The sequence below is a fragment of the Polypterus senegalus genome, chromosome 6, assembly GCF_016835505.1.
Source record: "Polypterus senegalus isolate Bchr_013 chromosome 6, ASM1683550v1, whole genome shotgun sequence".
In the NCBI taxonomy this organism is placed as follows: domain Eukaryota; kingdom Metazoa; phylum Chordata; class Cladistia; order Polypteriformes; family Polypteridae; genus Polypterus; species Polypterus senegalus.
Window position 1 is genome coordinate 166,671,272 of NC_053159.1, and position 26,875 is coordinate 166,698,146.

At 39.0% G+C, this 26,875-nt stretch overlaps 1 protein-coding gene across 3 annotated transcripts in view; it reads right to left on the reverse strand.

Annotated features, from left to right (window-relative positions):
* Nucleotides 1–26,875, reverse strand: part of LOC120531779 (potassium voltage-gated channel subfamily H member 7-like) — a 440,320-nt gene that overhangs the window by 149,336 nt on the left and 264,109 nt on the right. For all 3 annotated transcript variants that reach the window (XM_039757502.1, XM_039757501.1, XM_039757500.1), the window contains one exon: nt 17,583–18,008. In XM_039757502.1, the coding sequence (XP_039613436.1) occupies nt 17,583–18,008 (426 nt within the window). The remainder of the gene's footprint in view (nt 1–17,582; nt 18,009–26,875) is intronic.

Genomic DNA, 26,875 nt, shown 5'->3' on the forward strand with positions numbered 1-26,875 from the left:
CATTAAATACAACAAAGCACAAACAAAGCACACAGAGGAAATCATGAAAAACGGCAACGGATGAAATGTAATGATGAAAATAGATAGTCCAGAGATCTGTACATTGAATGGGAATGATAGTCTTACTGCTAGTTCCTGAAATGATGAAGACAGGTGGACGAGTTCAGGAGCGCTCCTTTCTTTGCAGGATGGTCATGAACCCACTTACAGTCCTCATGTACACAGGCAGACAGCAGACAATCCAGACACACGAAACGATCCAGGACAAAACAAATAAGTACAGGTAACCCAACAGAAGGCAGGCAGACAGGAACTTGTAACACAAATTACAAAAACTTTTTTTTGCTTTTGGTCACTGGACCCCTTTTTAAAAGCCGCGCTGACATCCTTTGACCATCCTTTTTGAGTTAAAACTAGAATATCAATCATGTGTTTTATATGTACAATTCCTTAAATCGGTCACAGCGGACTTACACCACCTGACAGGCAACCATGTGTGGAATCAACAATTGATAAAAATGGCTGCATGATAATATCACCAAAATAACACTGAAAGTATTCCACTGCTTAAAATAAAAAAATATATGTACAAAAGATTTGAAAGGCAAATTCTAGCAAAAAGACACAAAAAGCCTTGGCAGACAAAGTCATTACCTCTTTATCCCTAGAAAAGTACTCAAAAATGATTTATCACTCTACCAGTTTAAGGTAAGATACATTTCTTTGTTTGTTTTCTACTTTTTCCAATGGATTGAACTTCATCCAACAAAATACATCCTTTCATTTACTCTGGAAATCTAATTTTTTAGTACAGGTATACATAGTCATTTTACATTGTGTCTGAGTTGTTTCTCCTTTGACTCAAAAATCACCTTGCATATCACTAATGTATGGTGGAATATTTCGGACAAAATGAAATAAATAAATAAATGCGTAAATAAATAAAAGTACTGTGAAATGTGAGCATAAATAAATATATGTGTCATGAAATGAGAGCCTTAATAAATAAATATGTCATGAAATGAGAGCATAAATAAATAAATGTGTCACAAAATATGTTTTTCGTTGCTTATCTATTTATTTCATTTTGTCCGTAACATTCCTGCAAACCGTCATGAAATACGGCTTGAAATAAAACTGTCACTTTCACTCGTCAAAGTTGAGAGGGTGGGCTCTAACACGCCCTCTAGTTACTGATTGGTGAATCGATAGCACAAGAATTAATTAGAAAAATGCTTACTACTGCCGATTAAATGGATTCTGCCGAAGATATTACGTATTTCAGAGAGAGAATTGAAGATTTATCAGAAGAAATTACAATGTTGGCGGCCCTTTTAGAACTGAGTATTTGACCCTTGTTTTATGAGTAGAAAGTCAGTTGCATATTCGCAGCTACTTTTTCAAACAACTGTACAGCTCTGATCAGTGGTAAAGTTGTTCAGTTCAAAATATTAGGTGGAGCTGCTTTGGGCATTCCATGTCAAAGTACCTAAACTAATACAGCCGTTGCAGCTTACTGTATATCAAACTGGCTCATTCGCCTTGTGATCGTCTCTGATACATCATACAGATCTGCAATCTGTTGTACATTTAAACCGCATAACAGAAGGTGGTCTATTGACTCAGCTGGAATGTCAAAGGATGGACGTCCAGAGCAGGGTACTGCATCACCTGAACTGGAGTGTAGTAGAGTCCGTTCCACCTGTTCTTCGATAATTTCAAAAACAGTTTCATCTATATCGAGTCTAAAAGGGCGCCAACATTGTAATTTCTTCCGATAAATCTTCAATTCTCTCTCTGAAATACGTAATATCTTCGGCAGAATCCATTTCATCGGCAGTAGTAAGCATTTTTCTAATTAATTCTTGTGCTATCGATTCACCAATCAGTAACTAGAGGGCGTGTTAGAGCCCACCCTCTCAACTTTGACGAGTGAAAGTGACAGTTTTATTTCAAGCCGTATTTCATGACGGTTTGCAGGAATGTTACGGACAAAATGAAATAAATAAATAAGCAATGAAAAACATATTTCGTGACACATTTATTTATTTATGCTCACATTTCACAGTACTTTTATTTATTTACGCATTTATTTATTTATTTCATTTTGTCCGAAATATTCCTCCATACTAATGATGTATATTTCTTTGTATTGTGGCCTTAATGTCTTTCGATGTACACATTTGAAATACCCCTAAAAAGAGGTTACTATACGCTGGAAATCATGGTAGCTGGGAGTGGATTAGAAATTATACTTTGTTAACATGTGTTAGGTCTCACTTCAAAATATGCATGAAAGCAACAGACATGACTTTCAAGCCAGACTGCATATAATGTAAAGTCAGAGCATATACCACATGGAAGTGAATTTTAGCTGTGCTACACATATAAAATGATGATATAAAGAAAAACATGGGGAAATTAACAACTCATGCAGAAGCATATCTCACAGTGATGAGGAAGACATCTGGGTGCAGATCTGTTTAGTGGCTCACTGCACTGGAACTGCTTCTACTTATTTCTATTCTTTCTTTTTGAAAACACAGAGTACATTTTCACATTTTAAATTCCTTTAAGATCAATCCAGCCATCTTTGTCATTGTTGTTACCGTGGTGACCGACAGCTCAAATCCTTTTCTTATCACTGTATTTATTTACCGCATTTAAGTGCCAGAACATGGGTTTTACTTCCACCCAGCCTGTGGTACCAGAACAGAATTTGGGCTCTATATTAAACTCTATATTGGTCCAGCTTGAATCTCTCTCTTTTGCAGAGTCTGTGTTTCCAAACATGGAAATGCAACTCTTAGTGGTCACTTTTTTAGGTCTACTTTGGGGATGAGGCAGAACATCCTGTATGTGTGCGAAAATGTCTAATTCTCATGGACCAGGCTCCGTAAGGAATGTTTCCAGTACTACTTGAACCCATGCCTCAAATAATTCATGCTAAAAGTAAAAGGAGGTCCTACCCAGACCTTGATGTATAATGAGCTTGAGATCCTAAATTAACTTTTTCTTAGACTTCTTTCTCTATCTTTTCTTAGGTTCTGCATGAAAGCTTTGTATTATAAGAAAAACAAAGACACATGATTAGCTCTGGTTACTGAATCCTAGATGTCCAGCATCAATCATCTTCTGATGAGCTTATCTGGGCTACTCCCTAATCCACTTCTCCCTTTCATCTGTCCTAATTTTTTCTACACTAGCTCAAAATTTGTTCATCTCTTTTTATACACGGGAACTGGCTGATTATGGTTCTACACATCACAATTTTACACTCACTGGCAACTTTACTACAACTGTTTGTTCACGCAAATATTGTTCACACGCTCATTCAGTAAGTGGTTCCCTAAAGCAGAGCAGGCACTGAGAGACTGCTTTGGAACTACGGACTGGGATATCCTGCAGGGATCATATAGTGAGAACATTGAGGAGGTTGTTGACTGCACAACTGACTACATCAACTTCTGTATGGACATTGTAGTTCCAGTAAGAACAGTACGCTGCTATGCTAACAACAAGTCATGGATTACAAGTGACATTAAGGGCCTTTTGAACCAGAAGAAAAGGGCTTTTAAAGTCAGTGATCAGCATGAGCTGAAGCGCGTGCAGAAGGAACTCCAAGTCCAGATCAGGGAGGCGAAGGAGCAGTACAGGAGAAAGCCAGAGAAGAAGTTGCAAAATAACAGCATGAAGGAAGTGTGGTGTGGGATGAAGATCATCACTGGCTGCAGCTCGAAGCGGGTTGCCACCATCGAGACAGACTTGGAGAGAGCAAACCAACAGAACAACTTCTTTAACAGGTTTGACCACCCTAACCCACTCTCACCTCGGAGTACTGCAACCTCCACCCATCCTTCTGCTGATACCAGCATAGGAAAGACTTCTACATCCACAATTACAGCAGTCCAGGTAAGCAGAGAGCTGAGGAGACTTTGTGCCAGCAAAGCAGTGGGTCCAGATGGAGTATCACCATGACTGCTGAAGGCCTGTGCGTTGGAACTGGGGAGTCCTCTACAGCGCATCTTCAACCTGAGCCTGGAACAGGGTAGAGTCCTGAGGCTTTGGAAAACATCTTGCATCACCCCAGTCCCAAAGGTATCACGTCCTAGTGAGCTGAATGACTTCTGGTCTGTCGCTCTGATGTCACATGTGATGAAGACCGTGGAGCGGCTGCTGCTTCACCACCTGAGGCCACACGTCCACTACGCCCTCGACCCTCTGCAGTTTGCATATCAGGAGAAGGTGGGAGCAGAGGATGCCATTATCTATATGCTACACCGATCCCTCTCCCACTTGGACAGAGGCAGGGATGTTGTAAGAATTATGTTTCTGTACTTCTCTAGCGCCTTCAATACCATCCAACCTCTGCTCCTTAGGGACAAGCTGACAGAGATGGGAGTAGATTCATACCTGGTGGCATGGATCGTGGACTGTTTTACAGACAGACCTCAGTATGTGCATCTCGGGAACTTACATTGTGGTCAGCAACACAGGAGTGCCGCAGGGGACTGTACTTTCTCGAGTCCCATTCAGCCTATATACATCGGACTTCCAATACAACTCGGAGTCCTGCCACGTGCAAAAGTTCGCTGACGACACCGATATCGTGGGCTGCATCAGGACTGGGCAGGAGGAGGGGTATAGGAACCTAATCAATGACTTTGTTAAATGGTGCGACTCAAACCACTTACACCTGAACACCAGCAAAACCAAGGAGCTGGTGGTGGGTGTTAGGAGATCCTGGCCCCCCTCCTGGACCCCGTGATTATCAGCGGTGACTGTGTGCAGAGGGTGCAGACCTATAAATACCTTATGGGAGTGCAGCTGGATGATAAATTGGACTGGACTGTCAATACTGATGCTCTGTGCAAGAGAGGACAGAGCCGACTATACTTCCTTAGAAGACTGGCGTCCTTAATCTGTAATAAGATGCTGTAGATGTTCTATCAGACGGTTGTGGCGCCCTCTTCTACGCGGTGGTGTGCTGGGGAGGCAGCATAAAAAAGAAGGATGCCACACTCCTGGACAAACTGGTGAGGAAGGCAGGCTCTATTGAAGGTACGAGCTGGACAGTTTGACATCTGTGGCAGAGCAACAGGCACTGAGCAGGCTCCGGTCAATAATGGTAAATCCACTGCATCCACTGAACAGGATCATCTCCAGACAGAGGAGCAGCTTCAGCGACAGACTGCTGTCACCATCCTGCTCCACTGACAGACTGAGGAGATCGTTTCTCCCCCACACTATGCGACTCTTCAATTCCACCCGAAGGGGTAAATGTTAACATTATACAAAGTTATTGTCTGTTTTATCTGCATTTTTATCACTCTTTAATTTAATATTGTTTTTTATCAGTATGCTGCTGCTGGAGTATGTGAATTTCCCCTTGGGATTAATAAAGTATCTATCTATCTATAATCAGCCAATCACATGGCAGCAATTTAGTGCATTTAGGCATGTAGATATAGTCAAGATGACCTGCTGAAGTTCAAACCAAGCATCAGAATGGGGAAGAAAGGTGATTTAAATGACTTTGAACGTGGCATTGTTATTGGTGCCAGATGGGCTGGTCTGAGTATTTCAGAAGTTGCTGATCTACTGGAATATTCAAGCACAACCATCTCTTGAGTTAACAGAGAATGGACCAAGAAAGGAAAAATATCCAGTGAGCATTACTTCTCTGGGCAAAAATGCCTTGTTGATGCCAGAGGTCAGAGGAGAATGGCCAGACTGGTTCAAGCTGATAGAAAGGCAACAGTAACTCAAATAACCACTTCTTACGACCAAGGTATGCAGAAGAGCATCACTGAATGCACAACATGTTGAAACTTGAAGCAGAAGGGCTACAGTAGCAGGAGACCACATTTGCTGCCACTATTGTCAGCTAAGACCAGGCAAATGAGGGTATAATTTGCATGGGCTCGCGAAAATTGAAGGTGGGAAAACATTTCCCGGTCTGCTGAGTCTTGATGTCTGCTGCAACATTTGGATGGTAGGGTCAGAATCTGGAGTCAATAACACAAAAGCATGGATCCATTCTGCCTTCTTTCAATGGTTCAGGCTGGTGGCACATATTTTCTTGGCACACTTTGGGCCCCTTAGTACCAACTGAGCATTGTTTAAATGCACAGCCTCCCTGAGTATTATTGTTGAACATGTCCATCCTTTTATGACTGCAGTGTACCCACGTCCTGACTACTTCCAGCAGAATAACGCGCCATATCTCAAAGCTCAGATTATTTCAAACTGGTTTATTGAACATGCCAATGAGTTCACTGTACTCAAAGGGTCTCCACAGTCACCAATAGAACACCTTTGGGATGTGGTGGAAAGGGAGATTTGCATCATAAATGTGTAGCCAACAATTCTGCAACAATTGTGAGATGCTATTGTGTCAATATGGATCAAAATCCCTGAGGAATGTTTACAGCACTTTGTTGAATCAATGCTATGAAGAATTAATGGCAGTTCTGAAGGCAAAAGGGCATTCAACTCGGCACTATCAAGGTGTACCTAACAAAGTGGCCTGTGAGTGTATGTTTCTGACAAAGTTTATAAGGAGAGTAAAACATTTACACTGGCATTTGGACAGCATATGAACATGGCATTGTGGTTAAGACCACAGCAATGGACAGCAGCCCTTATCACCAGTGTTATAGATTTTGATCCGTTACAGCAAAGGCATTAATATAAAGCAAACTCCACAAGGATGACACATGACAAGAAGGGTATCCTGGTTATGTGTAGTAGGACCTTCTGCCCAATTCAAAGAACAGGAAGCTGTTTTGGGGACTTGGCCACTTAATAGAGGGTGAAACCTTCAATATATGGATGAATTGCGAGTTAACACTCCTAGAGTTTTAGTGGATATCCTTGACACCAGAAATGAATCCACAGATTGATATAGAAGTTATAAAAGAAAGGTGGTGCAAACCTTGGGGTTTCATTAAAGGGTTAATAAGGGTTAGGGACATAAACTACAGATAACCAAACCTGTTAAAGCCCCCGTCATCAAGGGCTAGGCCAAGTGGCGTGGAACTACAGGGTCACCACTGTCTCCAAATCTCTTTTCTCTTAGCCTGAGGAAGATGTATAAATATTCAGGGTGTTTAATCAGATCCACCTATAGACAATATCCAAACCACAGACTACAGAAGACTATCAGCTCAAGGAACTTCAGTAACTTCAAGGAACTCAGGTATTGTTAAGTTTTATGAGAAATTCACTTTGGATGCTACTTGTATCTAACTCACCCTAACTTCATTTTTTCAGTCACTATCTAAATGATGACATTGACCACTGTGGTATACAACTATTCAAATTCACATCAGAATTATGATTACTTAAAAAGCATTTTTCAAATGGCAAAAGCTGCAACATGAGTTAGCCTATACGTTATCAGAATGTCACAGCTGTATGTCCAGTCTGTACAGTTCACCTGTACTTCCAAATAAGCCTTTTGCAGAGCAAAATGCATTGGGAAAATAAAGTGCAATGACAATTGTCATTGTAAAATTAAATATTCTGACAGTTACAGTAGATTCTGTACAATGCATGTTTGTATATAGTGAAAGCTGGCCCGGACACAGACAGGCGGACATCGTAATCTCACCCAACACACGTTTATTTAAACTATAATATTTACAATTACGTCAGTGCACTTCCCAGTGCCTCCAGCACCGTTCCCCCAATGCCCAGGGCACACAGTCCAATTGCCTTTCTGGCCACCTCCAATCCTCTCTCCAGCTCCGTCTCTCTTCTACCCGACTTCCGCCCTCGACTGAAGGGAGACGGCCACTTAAATAGGAACCCGGATGGGCTCCAGTTGCTTCCCGGCATTCCTCCGAAGACACGCGCCAGTGTGGCGTAAGTGCCGGCTGCGCACCCGGAAGCCCTCCGGATGTCCCCTGTCTTCTTCCCCCCAGCACTTCCTGGTGTGGCGGAAGTGCTGGGCTCCAGACTTCTACAGGCATCGGGGTGCCGCCTGGCGGTTGCCCCCAACATAACCAGGGCGGTCGCCTCCTCGCACAATAAAAATATACAAATTTTTAAAGAAGTGACAAACTTAATTAATGATTAATTGTGCACAACGACAATAAACTATTCTACAAATATATATAAATTCTCATATAATTGTCAATTCCCCCACATGGATAACAATAAACATATAATCATATTACCAACATACAACTTTTAACAATTTAATAATTACAGTCCAGATTTAAAACAGGCATTATGAAATTTTGTAAAAAGTGCTGATGCTGTGTACATTGCAGAAGATGAACAATCATTATATCTCTTAAAGAAGAGAATTGTTTTTTTCCTACCATTACAATTGGTATTCAAATGAGTTAAAGTGCAGCTTCTTTTTCACTTGCTCACAATGCCCCTGCTACTGAGAGAACAGTGGACAAAACTCTGTTCAAAAGCTGTTCTAAAACACTGACTTTAAAACACACAGTCATACGTCACTCCTTTAGGATTGCCATTTCAAGTTAGCATGTTGATTATTCCCTATGAGTTTTTTTTTTCAGCATTTTGTCAATGATTCATTCTCAGTGCATTTTATTTGAAAAACAGATGTGAAATTCTTGACTCTTTGTTAAGGTCATTTATCATTTACATTTCCTGACAGGAAATATTTATTTAGATTCCAAAACTTTTCTTGAATGTCCTACTGGGTCATATGCACAGTAATAGGTTTTATGGGCTCATGATTTAGTAATTTCTCCTTTACTTTAAGATTTTTCACTGTTTTCTGTATTTTGTAGTTTTGTTTTGACAATAGCCATTGTAAGAAATGGAGAGGATGGTCTGGCATCTCAACAGGGGTTGAGGAAGATCCTTTACTTGGCCAGGATGATATATTTGCAAGACCACTGGAGTGGAGATGTTGATATAAGGGATGAGCAATGGAAGTACTGGGGGTAATGGCTTTTTATGGACAATTCATCCCCTGGTATGAGAGATGGCAGCATTCCTCTGACTGGCTCCCAAGTCGGGCACCTGCAGTGTTGTCAGGGCACAGCGGTGCCCCTTTGTGGTCACACCATAAAACTTCTGTAATAGTATTGCGTAAATAAAAAGATATAACAAATGAATCCTTTGTCTGATTTTTTCATGTCAGCACAAGTAAAGTTAGAAACAGAAAATAATCACAATTTAATCCCTACATCACTGCTACAACTGAAGCAATTGTTCACTAAGCCTCATTACCGCTTTTACCTTCAATCATGGAGAACGCCTTAAGGCAGGGGTGGGCAAAGTCAGTCCTGGAGGGTCGCAGTGGCTGCAGGTTTTTGTTATAACCCAGTTGCTTAATTAGAAAGCAATTCTTGCCAATAATGTAATTTCATGGCTTGTTAGTGCTTTAACTCTGCCATGTCAGGTAATTCTCATATCCTAGATGTTTTTCCCTTTCTAGGGATATCATCCAAATGATATGAAGGCTAAAATGGATGAGTAATTCTCAGTCCTTCACTTTTCTCTCTTCACTTTCCTTCCAAGTATTTAATTAAACCCAATAGTGCATGATAAATACACACAGGTGTAAATGGTAACATGCTAAATGGAGAAATGCTGGTCTCTTCTCTCATTTGCCTGTTATTACTAATAAGGGGCAATTAAAAACAAAGAATACATCTGTTTAAGACTAAAATAAGCAATAAGGGTTCAAAACCTTAACAAGTGAGACAACTAAAGTGAAGCAGAAGTGTTACTTGAGCAACAAGTGCCTCTTATTAAGAAATTGGGTTGGAGCAAAAATCTGCAGCCACTGCAGCCCTCCAGGAATGACTTAGCCCTCCCCTGCCTTAAGGCATGTACACTGTTCTACCTAAAGTAGCTGCTTTGCTCCACCACTTACAGAGACCATGGTACATCTTCTGTGAGAGGTCTAAGATAACAGACTTGGAGTTACCAACATTCATTCCAAACATGTCCTATTCAGTTGTGAAATGACCTATTGTGCACTGGAAATTATAGTCAGATCAGTCCAGGAAGTCAAAATCATTCCAAAGTGGACATTCTCTAAGTCTTAACTGCAATACGACATTGTAAATAAGAAAATCATGCACTGGAGAGAAGATTAGATGCATCTTTGACAGAGGCCTACACACTTTAAAATAAAATTACTTCATGCTAAGTTTGCAAAAATAGTTTTCGAAGGACAAAACCTGGAACTAAACAGTACACAGCAGACATTTATGAGTCTGTCACTCTTATAGAACCTTCCACAAGATAGCATGGACAACAACAATACATGGAGAAGGAAATGCCAATCTTGCAGAAACTTTTAAATGCCTGTGTTAGGACAGAAGGCTGGTCAACACTTACCCCTTACTGTTTTGTAGCACAACTCACCCTGACTCAAGTGGCAACAGGCTACAAACGCAATATTCAGCCAAAACTATAGACTTAAAGTGTTTAGTATATTTCAGTAATTACACCTGGCACCATAAACTATCCCTTATGTTCCACTTTACATGTTACATTAAAATTTTTAATAAACAAAACAAGAATATCAACACTCTCAAACAAAATATTTAAATTCAAAGCCAAGGCCAGTCCCAGCAGCTTCACAGGCAAAGCAGAAACCAATGGCAAACTGGGATCCAGTTTATCTTAAAACCTATTTTCCTATATACCAACAGCTTCAAGTACAATTTAGAATCTGGACTGGTGAAAAAGCAATGATACCCACTGCACCACAATATATATATATATATATATATATATATATATATATATATATATATATATATATATATATATATATATATGAAAGAAAAATATACCAGTGTTAAATGTATTCAGAAACATCTTTCTGCAGGGATGTGTCAGCTGTTGAAACATTTTTATGAGTTTGTTTATAGGAACCCTACTGGTCAAAGGTTTGTTCCACAAAACACAAGAGTACCATAAAACACCTAGTACATCTGCACAAGACATTTTAGATAAGGAGTAACTTCAAGTAACCACAAACAAGTAAAAAAAATAAAATATAAGGAGAACTGTAACAGGAATAGCCCATTTAGTCGATCCTGTTCATGTACATTCTCCAAAATAAAGTCGAAATTTGAAGGTCCATAAAATTTTACCCAAATAATTTTACTTTTGTTGGATCATATTTGGTCAAAATTTACTGTACTAAAATTAAACTTAACAGTTTTTTAATAATGCTAACAGTTATGGTTATGCTTAATGATTTCTAGTCAAACCCCAACATTTTTAATTAGTTAACTGAAGAAGATTTGCATTCAAATCCTGTTTTACATTAATGGAGATGCCCCCATTGTTTTGGTTTGCCTGTTATTCCTAAACTAGACATTAAGCCCGTTAAAATAACGGGCGCTAGAACAGTAGTGCATAAACATTTGTATGAACAGTCTATATTAAATGGCAAGGTGGCTGTAATATGCATCACTGTATTGTGTGCCTTTAATGTTCTCTCTCAGTAATACTGGTTTGTATTTCCGTGAAATGCCTGTAATTTTGTCTGACAGTAATACAGTGGAACCTCGGTTCACGACCATAATCCGTTCCAGACCATATGAACTGTATGTAAATATATATTTTTTTAAGTTTTTAAGCACAAATATAGTTAACTATACCATAGAAAGCACAGCGTAATAGTAAACTAAATGTAAAAACATTGACTAACACTAAGAAAACCTTGAACAACAGAGAAAACTAACACTGCAAGAATTTGCGCTACAGCCTTATGACCCGCTCGCTAAAAACTCTTTTTTTAATGAGTTTTAAGCACAGGGGAAAAAATGAACATTTGAAAAATCTGTAATTTAATAAACAACCAAGAAAAGTAACATTGCAACAATGCACGCATGTGCCTGTGTGTGTGTCTCTCTCTTGCGCGCCTTTGTGTGTGTCTCTCGCGTGTGTGTCTTTTAAGCGCACGCCTCTGTGTCTGTGTGTGTGTCTGTCTGTCTCTCGCCTGTGTGTGTCTGTCTGTTTGTCTGTCGCGTGTGCCTGTTTGTCTCGCGTGTGCCTCGCGCGCGCCTGTGGGTGTGTGTGTGTCTCGCGAGCGCCTGTGTGTGTGTCTGTCTCTCTCTGCACAGGGAATGCACAGGAAGAGACTGAACACGTGCTGTGTGGCCCCGTGCATGTGCACTTCTCCAGAAGACACACACACACACGGACTGTGCGCGCCTGTGTCTGTGTGACTTGCGCGCGCCTGTGTGTGTGCGTGACTCGTGTGTGTGTGTGTGACTCGTGTGTGTGTGTGTGACTCGCGCGCACCTCTGTGTGTATCTCTCTGTGTATCTTATTTAAATGAAGTTAAAGTTTTATGTGTATAATTTAACAAACATATTTTGCTGCATTTCACCTTAAAAATGATATCGTCATCATATGTAAATACGCTTTATAAAGTGGCTCAGGTTGTGAGATATTATAACTGTAGTGCAAGTTTACAGTGGGGTGATTGTACTTATAAGTACAAACCGTTCTACAAGGAGCAATTGATTGAGTGCATTTAAAGTTCTTGGGATGAAACTGTTTCTGAGCCGCGAGGTCTGTACAGGAAAGGCTTTAAAACGTTTTGCAGTGGCTGAGACAGCGTGTCCTTAAAGCTGTATACCGATAATTCTCTTTCCGATCAGCTGCTGCTGTGATTCACACTCAGATACAGTGATATAAATACTCTGAGTGGTGCAGTGAGAGAAATATGGAAAAAGATGATCCGCTGTGGCAACTCCTAACGGGAGGAGCTGAAAGAAGAAGAAGAAGAAGAAGTGAGAGTAACAACGCTAAAGCAATTATGGTATTTGGAATACTATGGCTGTTCCCTGGACCATTATATTGTTACGAGTTAATTACAATCAGATGCATTACACTAATAAACAATATGCGGTTAGTTTCTGTGTATTTATAAAGCCGCGTCATGAAAATAATGAGTAATCACACAGGAACAGTAGCACTGCTTTGACGCTGGGTGCCGCCAGTTTGCAAAACCGAGCGGAGAACTTGCGTACGACAAGGCATGAGGTACCGTGGAAAAGTGCGTGGCTTTACGCCAAGTGTAGGTTTTATACATTGCGATTTGAACGTGGAAAAGTTCTTACGCAACATTTCTGTGCGTACGCACTGTTTATACATGAGGCCCCAGATGATTTGTAAATTTAATGAACATTACAACCCGAAAATAAACAAAACTGTAGAGAGGCCCATGATTAAATGAACGGTAAAAAAGTAAGAGCAAAGCGATGGTGACTTATTGAGGCAGGCAGCCAAAACCACAATAGCACGGGGCTCGATGTAATGTGCGTTAAGTCGATCTAAAATTCGCACTCAGATTCGAAAAAATATGTTTTTTCAAGTTCTATTTGGATATAAGTAGGTTCTATTTAGTCGACAGAAATATCTTTGGTAGGAAAGTAAGTTGAATTTAGTCTTTAAATTTCTATGGTGAAGAAAAATTTATGCAATGATGACTATAATTTAACTTACATTCCTACCAAAGATATTTCTGTCGACTAAATAAAAATTACTTATATTTCAAATTTAAATAGAACTTGAACAGATACGATAGTTCATAATGCCCACGTAGCATTACGTGCACGTAAGAGAGGAAGTCATCCGTTTTAACAAGCAGCGTATTGCACTGATACGAAATAGCCTGCCCATTTAATTATTTAGGAATGGATAGATAAATTAAGATTTTGTACAAATAATGTTTTTCATTTTTCTTCCTCGATGGATTCTGGCATGTCCAGCAATAGCTGCTCGCACTCCAAAGGGTATATATATATGTATATATATTTGTGTGTATATATGTATGCGTGAATATATGTAGATATGTATAATATGTATATATATATATATATGTATATATGTATATATGTGGATGTATGTGTGTGTATATATATATATGTGTATATGTATGTATATGTATATATGTGTATATGTATATATGTTTATATGTGTGTGTGTATATATATATATATATATGACAGCAACACTCATAACAGTGACAAAACAATTACATTGACAATCATGATTCTAAATTGGCCCTAGTGTGTGCTTGGTGTGTGGGTGTGTTTGTGTGTGTCCTGCGGTGGGTTGGCACCCTGCCCAGGATTGGTTCCTGCCTTGTACCCTGTGTTGGCTGGGATTGGCTCCAGCAGACTCCCGTGACCCTGTGTTCAGATTCAGCAGGTTAGAAAATGGATGGATCATGTTACATTATTTTCAAAATGTTTCCTTTTCTTTTTCATTACTTCTTTAACACACTACTTCTCCGCTGCGAAGCACGGGTATTTTGCTATAACCAGATAATTATTGAAATGTTATAGAATAGTTCGGGTAACCTGGTTCCTGGGGCGCAAAGCCTACTGACGGTCATGTCTAAATTTTTCTAATTTATTTTTTATTCATAATACTGTTAGTATTTAGGAAAGGAAATATTAATGTGATAATTACTTTACTTTGTTTTTGTACTAGTTTTCTTAGGTATTTATATTTATACTATTGTCTGTGCCTTTATATGATGCTCTAAATCTTGCCTGCCCATTCCTTACTTTAAACATCCTCAACTAGCTTACTTATAAACCTCCCCAATACATGAGTGCCTCTCCATTTTAAATATAACCTGTCACAGTGAAACAGGTTTCATCTGTTCCAGAAGGAGTCCAAAATGTTCCATGAACCTATGGCCCTCAATCAAAATCCAGGCCATACTTTTAAACTCTAATTTCTTAGTTGGTGTGTCATGTAGCACAGGCATAACATCAGAGAAGACCAGCTTTGTCAGCTCTGCTGCTTAGCTTGGTACCTATGGGTTTAAATTTAGATTTCAAAACTGATAACCTGTCCTTACATATGCCATTTGTTCTAATATGGATCTTACCTCCATTCCAGCCATGAAGGTATCTATTGTTCCATGGAGGACTATTTTTCCCTGCAAGGAAGAAACCTGCAACTCTGTCCATCTTGTGATCGAGCAACAAATTATCTCCATAAAGGAGGCCAAAATCTTACAATGCAGGTTAGCTATGTCATCCAAAAGTTCAGTATTCCTGAGCATGAGATGTAGATTTAGCTTGAATTTCCTATAGACAGAGGTCTCCTGGGAGCAGACTTTGTTGAATACTGCCTCCAAAAAGTCCAACTTTATATAGCACTTGCATTGAATTGGCTTCATTTTTAAGATTTGTTTGGATAACAGTTGAGCCCTTTTAAAATTAAGTATAAACTAAATTTAAGCTTAACTTAATTGCTGTACCTTTTTAACATCTAAACCCCTGTATTTAAAGATATGTTCTTCCCGCTGCTATTCATGCTTACCAAGTTGCCAGCTGCCTGCTGAATGTGTTTTTATCTCTCCTATGTGATCTTATTTGCTTTCCTATGAATTTGTCTCCTTCCTGCATCCTTTCTTTCTAACCCAACACAACTCTCAATACAATTCCTTCTAAATGCTCCGATTTTTAAATGTACTCTTTACCCTCACCTTTCTCTTAGAACCAATATGTGTTGACTTACAAGTATTCCTTTACTTAGTTCCTCACTAGGAAACTCACTCACTAATTAATTATTAAAACATATGAAGCCAATTAATTATTTACGTACTATTCTACTTCTGAGATACACTTTGCCTGCTGCTGCCACTGCTTGCCCTTCACGTACTTTAGAGATGAACTCACATTGTGCCCTTGCTCCTGGCCAGCACACACAAAAAAAAAAACTTTTAAAGGAAAGAGAACTGTTGTTTCCGGCTTAGTGGCAACCAAAAACAAAGTTTTAGGAACAAACACTGTATTAATCAAGCTTCATTCATAAGCTACGTACATGTACCACCCAGCTCTCAGTATATCCTCCAACAAAGGTTATGTCAACATGTGGTACACACATTTTCAAAGCTCCCTCCCTTACACTACTGTCAACTGGACCCTCCATTGCAACCTCAACATAGGCTTTTCTAGAGATCCCTTGACAATTGAAACACACCCTTTGTCTCCCTTTAAAAAAAGTGGGATCATCACCAGAGTATGCCAGTTTTCTTTTACATGTTTATTAAATTATATCTATTGTATTACAATTTAGATGTTGAAATGTTAGTGCCAGTACTTTTCTAAAATTATGCTCTTAATCATATTTGCAAATTGTATTCTTTTAATGCTTTCAAAATGATCCAATATAGTTTTGCTGATATTCCACCTAAGCAACATGACATCCCTGTTTTTTTGTTTCCTCGGCCCACATGGCTAGATTACAGTATCTAGAGGAAGCGAAATACTGAGAGAGAAACAAATACTGAGTCATTTACCAATTGCTACTTTTTAAATGTAAGAGACAGGGATTTGGGCTTCAGGGAAGGAAAAGGAATTGCACTTCCCGGATTAGAATTAAGTAAATGCAACATGGCATGGAGAATCCCTTATTAGGTGAGCAGCATATGATGTAGCTTTGGTGCAGTGTCTCTTATAACAAGAGTCTTTTTTTTTAAGTTTTATTTTAAGAAACATGCCGATTACCATGCTGGGCTCTTTTTGACAGTACTGACATACTGAGTACAGATTACCGACTGATCAGTCAACCAGCAGTGTTTTTTTGTTTTTTTTATTTAAATTCTGTGTTTTTTTCTCCAGGGATTGCAGCCTTGATTGTCTGTCAGTTCATTAGGTGGCATCTTGTGCAGCTGCACATTTATTTCTTTGTTTTGGCCTCTACTTTGAATTTTTTTAACAATGAGATATAGCAGGCTAAACTTTTTGAATGTTTAACTGCTGAGTAAGGTAGAAAAGTCATTGAAATCCCTCTATGGTTAAAATATTTTCAGTTCTAAGGAACCATATCATTAAAATACCTCACCATGAAGTGACAACAGCATTGAACAGACTAAAATCCAATAAAGTGATGATACCACAATATGGTACATACTGAGGTCTGTATTGGGCCAAATGGCATACGATGGTTAAACTGCCATGAACTGCTACAGACCACTGAGGCTTAATTTTCCTAAATGTTTTTTCTTTTTTTTTTCAATGTCTACGCTCCAAATGATACAAACATTTACAGTCACTCATTTTTTGAACTACTTGGTAACTTATTCCATGTGTCTATAGCTCTCTGTGTGAAGAAAAACTTCCTGATGTCATAGCAAACTGTACCCGTAAAAAAGTTGCCAATTGTGCCTCTGTGTTCTTGTTGAATTCATTTTAAAGTTTCTTACACATGTTGTTTAGAACACATGATGAAGGCTACACACCCAAAATGTTGTTTCTCTGATCTTTTCTTCTTCAGCATGAAAATAAACATTTTTCCTTAATCTGATGAAAGCTGAAGCAGCCTTTTACTAACTCTAGTCTCTAATGTTGAATTTTAAATATAGTATTTTATTAAATGTCTGTTTTTGATATTGCATTATTGCTCAAGGTTTTTTGACATGTGAGTAAGAATTTCATTGTATTATGTATTCATAACAAACTTGAACTTGATTATAATAAAACATAATGAAAAGTTCAGTAATGAATGTTTCTTGTCTTGGTAATGGACACCATGCATGGCAATTAACAAATGATTTGAAAAGTAAGTAAATAATTGAATAAGCAAAGTCTTACCTCATCTGACCCTGATCCAAAAATAAGTAGGTCAAATGGTATTGCAGCAACCATGTCAATCAGGAACCAGCCCTTGAAATAATGAATTGCTATTTTTGCTGGGTCGCTAACTACCTCTTCATTCAAGTTCACATAAGTTGTTCTGAAGTTGATAAGAATATCAATGATGAACATGATATCCACCATCAAGTCCACGACATTGAGTGGACTGCAGGAATAGCCACACTGTCTTCGTTTTTGCTCCTCCTGGTCATTCAAAAGAAAAGCTGCTGAGTATGGCGTGAATATTGCCGTGTAAATAACTAAAATCAGAATAAGCCAATCCCACACTGCCTTAAACGGACTGTAATGAAGTATGGTGAACTTGTTAATACGAGGAGTCTGAAGTTTGTATTCTGGCAGCACATCTGCTCCTAAAGACAAGACCTAGAAAGAAAAGAAAAAAAAAATTAAGTTAAGAAATCTGATGCACTAAATTCAATAAATGTAGAAGTATATATATTTTTGTTACATTTAAAAAAATCAATATTTCAAAATTTTTCAGACTGCCATGGGTGAATAAAGATTTTAAAGTGGCCCAGATTAGTGGCCCAGGATGTACCATATATCTATTCATAAACCCACACTGGTAACATGAGTAGTATGTAGTCGAAGTACATACAGTATTGTTCATGCACCAACACAGACTTACTCATTCAGATCCAGTAACCTAGCCTAACCCATACATGTTTGAGATGTGGGTGAAAAAGTGGAGCAGCCAAAGAAAATGTGTGTATTTGACTAGTAATACTTGATGAATATGGTGCCGTGCTGCATGCTGGTGGGATATGTAAGAAAGATTTTATTACATGTCATGTCATTTTCTAACCCACTTAACCCAGACCACGGTCACGGGGTTGTGGCAGGAGCCTATCCTACCTAACAACAGGGCACAAAGCAGGAACAAACCCTGGACAGGGCACCAGTCTATTACAGGGTGAGCACACACTTCCACAATTTAAGGCCAAATTAATATCACCAATTCAACTAACATGAATGTCTTTGAAGGAAACCAGAGCACCCATAGTAACCCCACACAGATATTGGGAGAGAATGCAAACTCCACATAGAGAGGACCTGGGACACAAACATGTGTTTCTTTACCTCCTTACTGTGAGTCAGCAGCGCTACCACTGCACCATTACCCCACTCTGATTTTACTACATGTGACAAAAAATTAAACTTGATATAAAGGCTGCATTTTACATTTCTAGTGGGCACCTAAGTGACAGAGGTGTTGGGTGGGTGAGTGGGGGTAGAACACAGCCTATTGCCTGTAATTTTCAAGATGGCAATAAAAAGACCATAAAAGGAGCTAAAGACAATTTGCTTCCAATACCTAAGACCAAGATCTTGCAGTCATCCTTTCCTTTTTCCTATTCTAATTTTAGTTTACCTACGTCACCCAGCTTTTTTGTTGTTGATTGCCAGGACCCTTCACCTCAACTTGAAACAACACTACTGAATTTAGAGTGTGAAACTGTTTTAGAGCAAGGATTGAATTGTCAGGAAGGTAGGACAGGCTGAAGTCTGTGGAGACAGCTTAGTGGAGGTGTCACTCTTAATAGGTGCTAATTCACTATATTTACTCCTTTTTGATTATCGTTTCCTTCAGTTTTGACTTTTGGTGTATCTTGAGCAAGCACATGCTGGCACAGTTTCCAGTAGTACACAAAGCAGTGAATCGAAAAATCCAACCCACCCTCAACCTGTCCAAAGCTGACAATGGATGGGCCGAAGGCAATACTTCCAGAAATCACTTTCTGAAACTTTGTTCGGCTGAGCTCACAGACAAATCATTTGAAAATTGAAATTGAAATGACCCAATTAGTTTGTCTCATACCTACCCCTCATGAATATTATTTAACTGCTAGATTATCCAAAAATCCTCATATTAAAGTAAATATATATTTCAATATATTAAAATGTAGGTTAAGTAATCTGGATGCCACATGTAAATTTGTATTGTATAAGTGCTTTCTTATACTATATATGTTTTGTATTATTGTTGATATTTCCACTTTTTTTGCTAACAATGCATCTCCATGAAGTACACACAAAGATATACAAAAGAAGCAAATGCAGCTTCCAAACAAATATGACACCTGAAATGGAATGCTCTGGGCATGCTATTGGATGTGATCAAAAAGAAAGCAGAATTGAGTACAGGTCAGACTGACTCCCAGTAATACAGGTGAAAAACACAAATAAAATTGCTGGAGATTGCTCAAACATGTTAAGTGTAATCATGAATCAAGTCTTTTTTACTGCTGTTAAAAAATGAAGCCAGTGGACAATGAATTGGGCATGCAGGGGCGACTTGACACTTTACAGCACAGGATGTCAGTTAAATTATGTGGCAGGAGGAGACCGTCTATAAATTCAATGCATGAATAAACTAAACTCACTAGTTTTTTTTTTATTCACCTTTACAGTATAGTCAAAAACGTAATACAGGAGACCTTAATATTTCTTTTTCATTACCCGGTACTGTATTGTTCTAGGCATTGTATGTCAAGTCAGAAGCCAAGACACAAATTGTGTATTGTCTATGCCTTAATTAGATAAATGACCATTTCTAATATTGAAGGAGTTCTTTAAAGTGGTGATTTTAATGCTATTATAATACCAAAAGAAAAATCAGAAATATAGCAGTTATGTTACGTTTTCTTTAATGACAAAGAAAATGAGGTTTTGCCTGCTGTGATGAATGCTTAAAGTTGTAGTGCAAAGCAGCAGTTGGTCAGACACTTTTAAACCTAAGATAAGAAGCCTGTCTGTTTTACTGATTTCAATATAAGCTAAACAGTTAGCCTTAGATATTTTTTATTCTTGCTCTCTGTCGCTAGGTTTTCCAAAGGTAGCTAAATTCTATAAGCCTATTCGGTTTCATGTTTTTCTCATTTTATAGGACAGTTTAGCTATTATCTAAACAAATGCGCTTGATGGACTGAATGGTCTCCTTTCATCAAATTCCAAATGTTCTATGCTCTCTCATCGCTGTCTTTCTTGACAACTAGCGTTCTATGTCTGGATTTGATATCTGCCGTGTGCAGTCAAGTTAGGCTGTAGTGGATTAGGCAAATTTCATAATGACTGGAAGGATGGAATTATTTTTGAAACAAAAAATGTTAAAAACATTTTGGCCAGTAGTCATTTTAGGAAGTCCATATTGTGATGAGGTAGGTAGTTCTACTTTTAGCTCTGATACTGTATCACTACAGAGTTATAATTTATAGCAACCCCAATCAACTTTGAATGGTTTTCAATCTAGTTGTATGTAATGCATGGTTTAAAAAAGCTACCCGGTTGCTCATGCAATTTTTTAACCTTTCATTTATGAGCAACATACAGAATACCTGTTCACCTTCATTAATGAATGAATTAATAATTTTATTGTATGTTTGTGAATAGTATAAATAAACATACCATTTAAAAAATACATTTAATAAATATAAGTTGCATCAGCCTGGGAATGAGTCACCACAACTATGAGCTGGTGAGCCCGCTGCAGGGGAACCCATAAAAACAGCATGCCTGCAAAGTCGCAGAATAATTCCATTTAGTCCTTTTAAGGACAGCAAGCTACAAATAAAAGCAATGTAAACATCAAAAAATCAATATCTGGTTGCTACAATACATTTTAGTGTGTTCTATAATGTGTAATAATTTCTACATGTAAAACAACTATTGCTTAATAGTAAGCAGAGTGCACAATATCATGTAACTGCAATTTTTTTCATGTGCCTTTCTGGTCTTTAGAGGGATCTTTAGCCGCTTTTCCACTGCATAGTACGGCACGACACGGTTCAGTACAGCTCACTTTTGCGGGGTTTCCACTGGGAACAGTACCTGGTACCTGGTCCTTTTTTTAGTACCACCTCAGCCGAGGTTCCAAGCGTGCCGAACCGTTACCAAAATGTGACGTGTAAACTCTGCTGGTCACTGATTGGCCGGAGAAAATCGTCATTACTGTGTCACTGGCTATTCTTTTCTTTAAAGGTACAGACACGCGGAAGTTTCGAAAGTTCTCCAGCCACTGAGTGTTTGTAAAACCGGGAACAATCACATCCCACCACTCTGAAGCACGGTTAAATGCCCAAACAGATGGTCTGTTGCAGCGACTTTTTTGCAAAATGTGGAAGATCTGTAATATACAGAATCAGCATTTTAATGTTACACTGGCAGTTAAGTTCATTCTATGCTTTGCAACAGTGATAAAAGTTAGCTAGTGATGTGCTTTTTTTAGATGCTTAACCTTGCGCGTCATCGAGCTAAAGTGTTGTCGTTGTCTGCGTGTTGTTGTAAAAGTTCCACGGTGTCACTGCAGTAGAGGCGGCGCAACTATAACGATACGTGAATAATCCCGCCCACTCTAAAGCGGTATTAAACTGCAGTCGAAACGCAAACCGAGCTGAACTGAGCCGAACCAAGGTGAGCTGTACTGAACCGTGTCGTGCCGTACTATGCAGTGGAAAAGCGGCTTAAGTTTTTGAGTTGCTTTGTTTGTGCTATAGTACTTCACCAAAGAGAATTGTTTTTTCCTCCAACTCAATTTTTTTTCAACAGCAGTGAACAAAAGATAGGAAATCCACAATGGATAGGCTGACAGTCAGAAAAAGGACACACAGAAGCAGAGCCACAAACCTCACAATTGTGATAATTTAGTAACTTAGCAGAAATAGCACATAAACAAAAAAGAACATATGAAATAGGCAAAACTTTGTTATATGGTGGCCTGGTGGCACAGTGGTTGGCACTGCAGGTTCACAGATCCACTGTCCTGGGTTCCAATCCCAGGCCCAGTTGTTCCCTAAGTGTCTGCATGATTTTTACTCTGAATACTCTAGTCTCTCTCTCCCATACACCTAAGATGTGCGTGCTACGCCCATTTTAAATCGGCTTGCTTCAGATGTGGGCATGAATGAGCCTTTCAGTGAACTGGTACACTGTGAAGGGCTGGATAAAAACTTTTTATTAACACCAAGATAGGCGTTGGGCCCACCAGGACACAGAAATGTATTAAGAAACTTTAGGAATGCTGGTTGCGTTATGCAATGCAACTTTGAGATTTTCAGTCAAGCATATATTATAGTTTTACTTTTAATACTTCAGTATGTGTTAAATGATGTCTAGATAGACAGACAGACAGACAGAATGAATGAATGAATGGATGAATGAACTTTATTTGTCCGCAGGGGGAAATTTGGCTTTTTACAGAAACTCTTTAAATAAATATATACATAAATAGAAAGATAAATAAATATATACAGGTATACACACACTGTGGTCTGAACATATACCAGAATAACCAAAAAGAATGGAAATTTAAAAAATATGTAAAAAGAACAAAAAACTTCTGACTTGGCAATCACAGCCACAGTGACACATCATGCAGGCATTATGCACACATATTGCCATTGGTATAAAGAAGCCCCCATAGAGTTTCTTGACCCACTTCTGCTGAATATTTTTTGGCTGAAAGTCATTAGTGTTAGTGTGTTGGAGAGGATGTGGAGCACTGTTCATAATGACACATAGTTTTGTTTTCATTCTCTTCTTCACTACTACCTCCAGGGGACACAGAGTGTCTCCCAAACCTAAGTCTGTCATCTTAATTACCTTGATGATTCAGTGGGCCTCTCTTGAAGTAATGTTACCAGCTCAGTAGACCACAGCATAGAAAATTAAACTGGCCATCACAGAGTTATAAAAGATGTAAAGGATGTCACTGCCCACATTAAAGGAACACAGTCTCCTAAGGAAAAATAGTCTCCTTTGCACTTTCAAATATATTTTCTCTGTGTTCCAAGTCCAATCCAACCTGTTATTGATGTGGACCCCCAAGAACCTACAGGAGTGCACCACCTCTACAGCCATTCACTGAATAGTGACCGGGCATAAAGGAGCTTTGGTACAGTGAAAGGCAATAACCAGTTCCTTGGTTTTGTTGATGTAAAATTGCAGACAATTCCCTTTGCACCAAGAAACAAAATTCTCCACCTGACTCCTCTCCTCTGTCTCATCCCTGTTATCAATTTACCAAATAAGTGCAGAATCATCTGAGAATTCCTGCAAGCAACATGGCCTGGTGTTATATTTACAGTCTGAGGTGTACAGAATGAAGAGAAAAGGAGACAGGACCATTCCTTGTGGACTGCTCCAATGTTGCTCACATCCACATCAGAGATACAATCCTTGTGTCTCATAATCTGCAATCTACCAGACAGGTAGTCCATTATCCAGGACACCATAGGTTCATCCACCTGAATATCTCTGAGCTTTCCCCTTAACAGGGATGGATGGATGGTACTGAAGGCGCTGGAGAAATCAAAAAACAACCTTCACAATGCTGCCAGCTTTGTCCAGGTGAGAATAGGACAAGTGGAGCACACAGATAATCCTAAACTCCACATTTTGTCTGATTGGCAAAATGGTGGATCCAGGTGGTTTACCACAAGAGGACTCATATAGTCCAGAACCAGCCTCTCAAAGGTATTTATGATGTGAGACATAATTGTCACTGGACTGAGGTCATTAAGTGAAGAAGCACCTGCCTTCTTTGAAAAAGGAACAATGTTTTCCACAGCAGCAGCACTTTCTGGAGCCTTAGGGACAGACTGAACAGGTGACAGAGGGCACCACAAAGTTGGTCAGCAGAGACCTTAAGAACTTGACGACTGAAACCATCTGGTCCTGCAGTTTTTCCTGTCTGTAGCTTCATCAGTTGTCTCCTTATTGTTGTTAGATGATAGTTTACATGGAATTACTGAGAGAAATTCCTGACCTAAAAATGCCACTTGCAAAAGAATTTTCAATATTCAACAATAAACAATTGTACTTCTATAGACTTTGCAATATACCATGGCAGAGCACCCCCTCTGTAAAGGGTTTTTTCTGTGTTACTGTTTTATTTGGGATCTTTGATTGTAATATTTCCTTAAAACTTGTATACTTTTTATTTGAAGCATTGTTCTTAGGTGGTTAGAGTTGTTGTCTAACATCCACAGACTTCTATCTTCAATTCCTTTCCCAGTCATTATGTTTATGGTGTTTTACTATTTTCCACATTTCCATGTATCATATGCCCATGTGCTTCCTAATAACATGTGTGATGGACAGTCGGGTCCCATGCCCGGCCGGGACACCCCTACTGCATCTTTTCCGGGAGTGCAACCATGGGCACCTCAATACCTCCCCTGGGACACTTGGTGGCAGCCTCCCTGGCCGATGGTAATTCCCCAACCGGTCGCATGGCTCCATGGGAGATGGAGTCTTCTACAGCCTGGTTGGGAGCTCGGATGTCCGCTAGGGCGAGCTCCATGGAGTCAACAGCAAAGCTGGATGAGTCTTCAGCCCCACCCGGAAGTGCAATTAGGACCAGGTGGTCAAGCATCTGGAATGCTTCTGGGTGGGCTATAAAAAGGGCCAGCCATCACCACTCGATGACCAGAGTCGGGAGGAGGAGGACTAAGCTTGAGGAGGAGTGGTGGTAAACGAGAGAGTGTTTTGGTGCTGTTGAATTGTGTTTTTGGGACTGTGTATTACCTGTGGGTCATGGTGGAAGACGTGTGCCCACGGGGAAGGGGTTAGAAAAATAAAAAGACTGTGAATTTTGTACATGCCTCTGCGTCAGTCTGTGCGGTGTCGGGCGCTTACATATCGTCTTATTAAACATTGATGCTTGGATTAATTGGTGATTCTGAGGTGTCACTGTGTGACTGAATGTGCCCTGAAATTATCTGGCATAATCCAATCTTCTTTCTTATGCCAATAACACTGGGATAGGCTTACGCCTCTGTCATGATTCTCTGTTAGATTATGATGAATGAGTGAGTGAAAGACTATTACAGATGCCAAGAAATGAAATAATGACTGTTATGTTTAGGTCTGTTCCTCCTATGCTTGTCACCCAGTTTGCATTGCATCTGACCTCTTTTCTTCACCTCATGAATGGCGAAGCACCATGGTAGTTCCATATGCACATGCAGCTGAACTGGTCTAAGAATTTCCCATAATGGCATGAAGACTGTTATCAAGGAAGTTAAGTTTAACTTAGCCTTTTGTTGCTGTGAGGCTCCTTAGAAAATAAGAATCAAAATGAGAGGGAAAAAAATGAATTATTATTACTATAAAGTTCTGTTCTGTATTGAAAAATATGAATTTTTTCTTAACACCAAAAGAGTATAATAAAAAGTATTTGTTGATATTCCTATAATACAGTGCAGAGTACAATATAATAGTCCAGCAAACAAAGAATTTGATTTCAAGTAATGGCAATAAATACTGCCAATAGTCAATAAAAACGCAACAGTATCTACTGTAAATGAAAAAATAAATATCAGAAATAAACATATATGCATCAGACAGTACAAGTAACAAGTAAAAACAGGCAGACAATGTACCTGTGTTGGAGTGTAGTTACTTGCATTGTGTAGTGTACAATACTCAGTAACTCAGTATTTTCACAATAGAGTGTTAGTTCCATGCCAAGCACATAACCGTAAGTGCAAACAACTTAATAGTCTGCCGGTAAAACTGTTTGTGAGTCAACTGGAACAGCATCAATAACTAAAATAGTGTATTGGTTTTGATTGAAGGGTGGGGTCAGTTTGTTGCTGGGGTGTTTGAGGTCTAGGATGCTAAAAAAAATGCTTCCTTCAGGACATACTTGGCATAAATGTCCCATACAGATAAGAGCCTGGCTTGAAGGCTGAAATGAGTTATTTTAACCATCCCCTGCTGAGTCTTGCAATCTACTAAAGTGCAATAGTCATACCAGATGAAAAGCAACAACTCCTTAGGCTTTGTGTTCTGCATTTGCAGAGGTTAAAGAAGATCCAGAGTGACAGATTGACTTTTATCAACCTCTGAAAAAGTGAAGTCCCTGTTAAGCCTTCTTAACAAGGTAAGGCATAACCTCTGAGGTGAACAAGCTAAAGCTAGAGTCACAAAAAGCAAGGGACTAATTATGTGCTTGTTAAACTGCACGATTTATGAATGGCTTTGACTTGTCACAATGGCATTTGATACTGCAAAGTTCTAAAAGTGTCACTTTGAAATTTGTGCTCTGTAATAAAGCAAAAAGGACAAAACTTTCCTTCAGAAATAGGACAAATTGAGTTTCTGATGTCAATTCCAAAATAAATGAACAAAAAATAAATGTTACAGGTTTGCCTCTGGCAGGAAAAGATAATTAAGAGTTTGATTAGCATGCTTGACGATTGTCCTAAAGTTCTTTAAACATACCATAA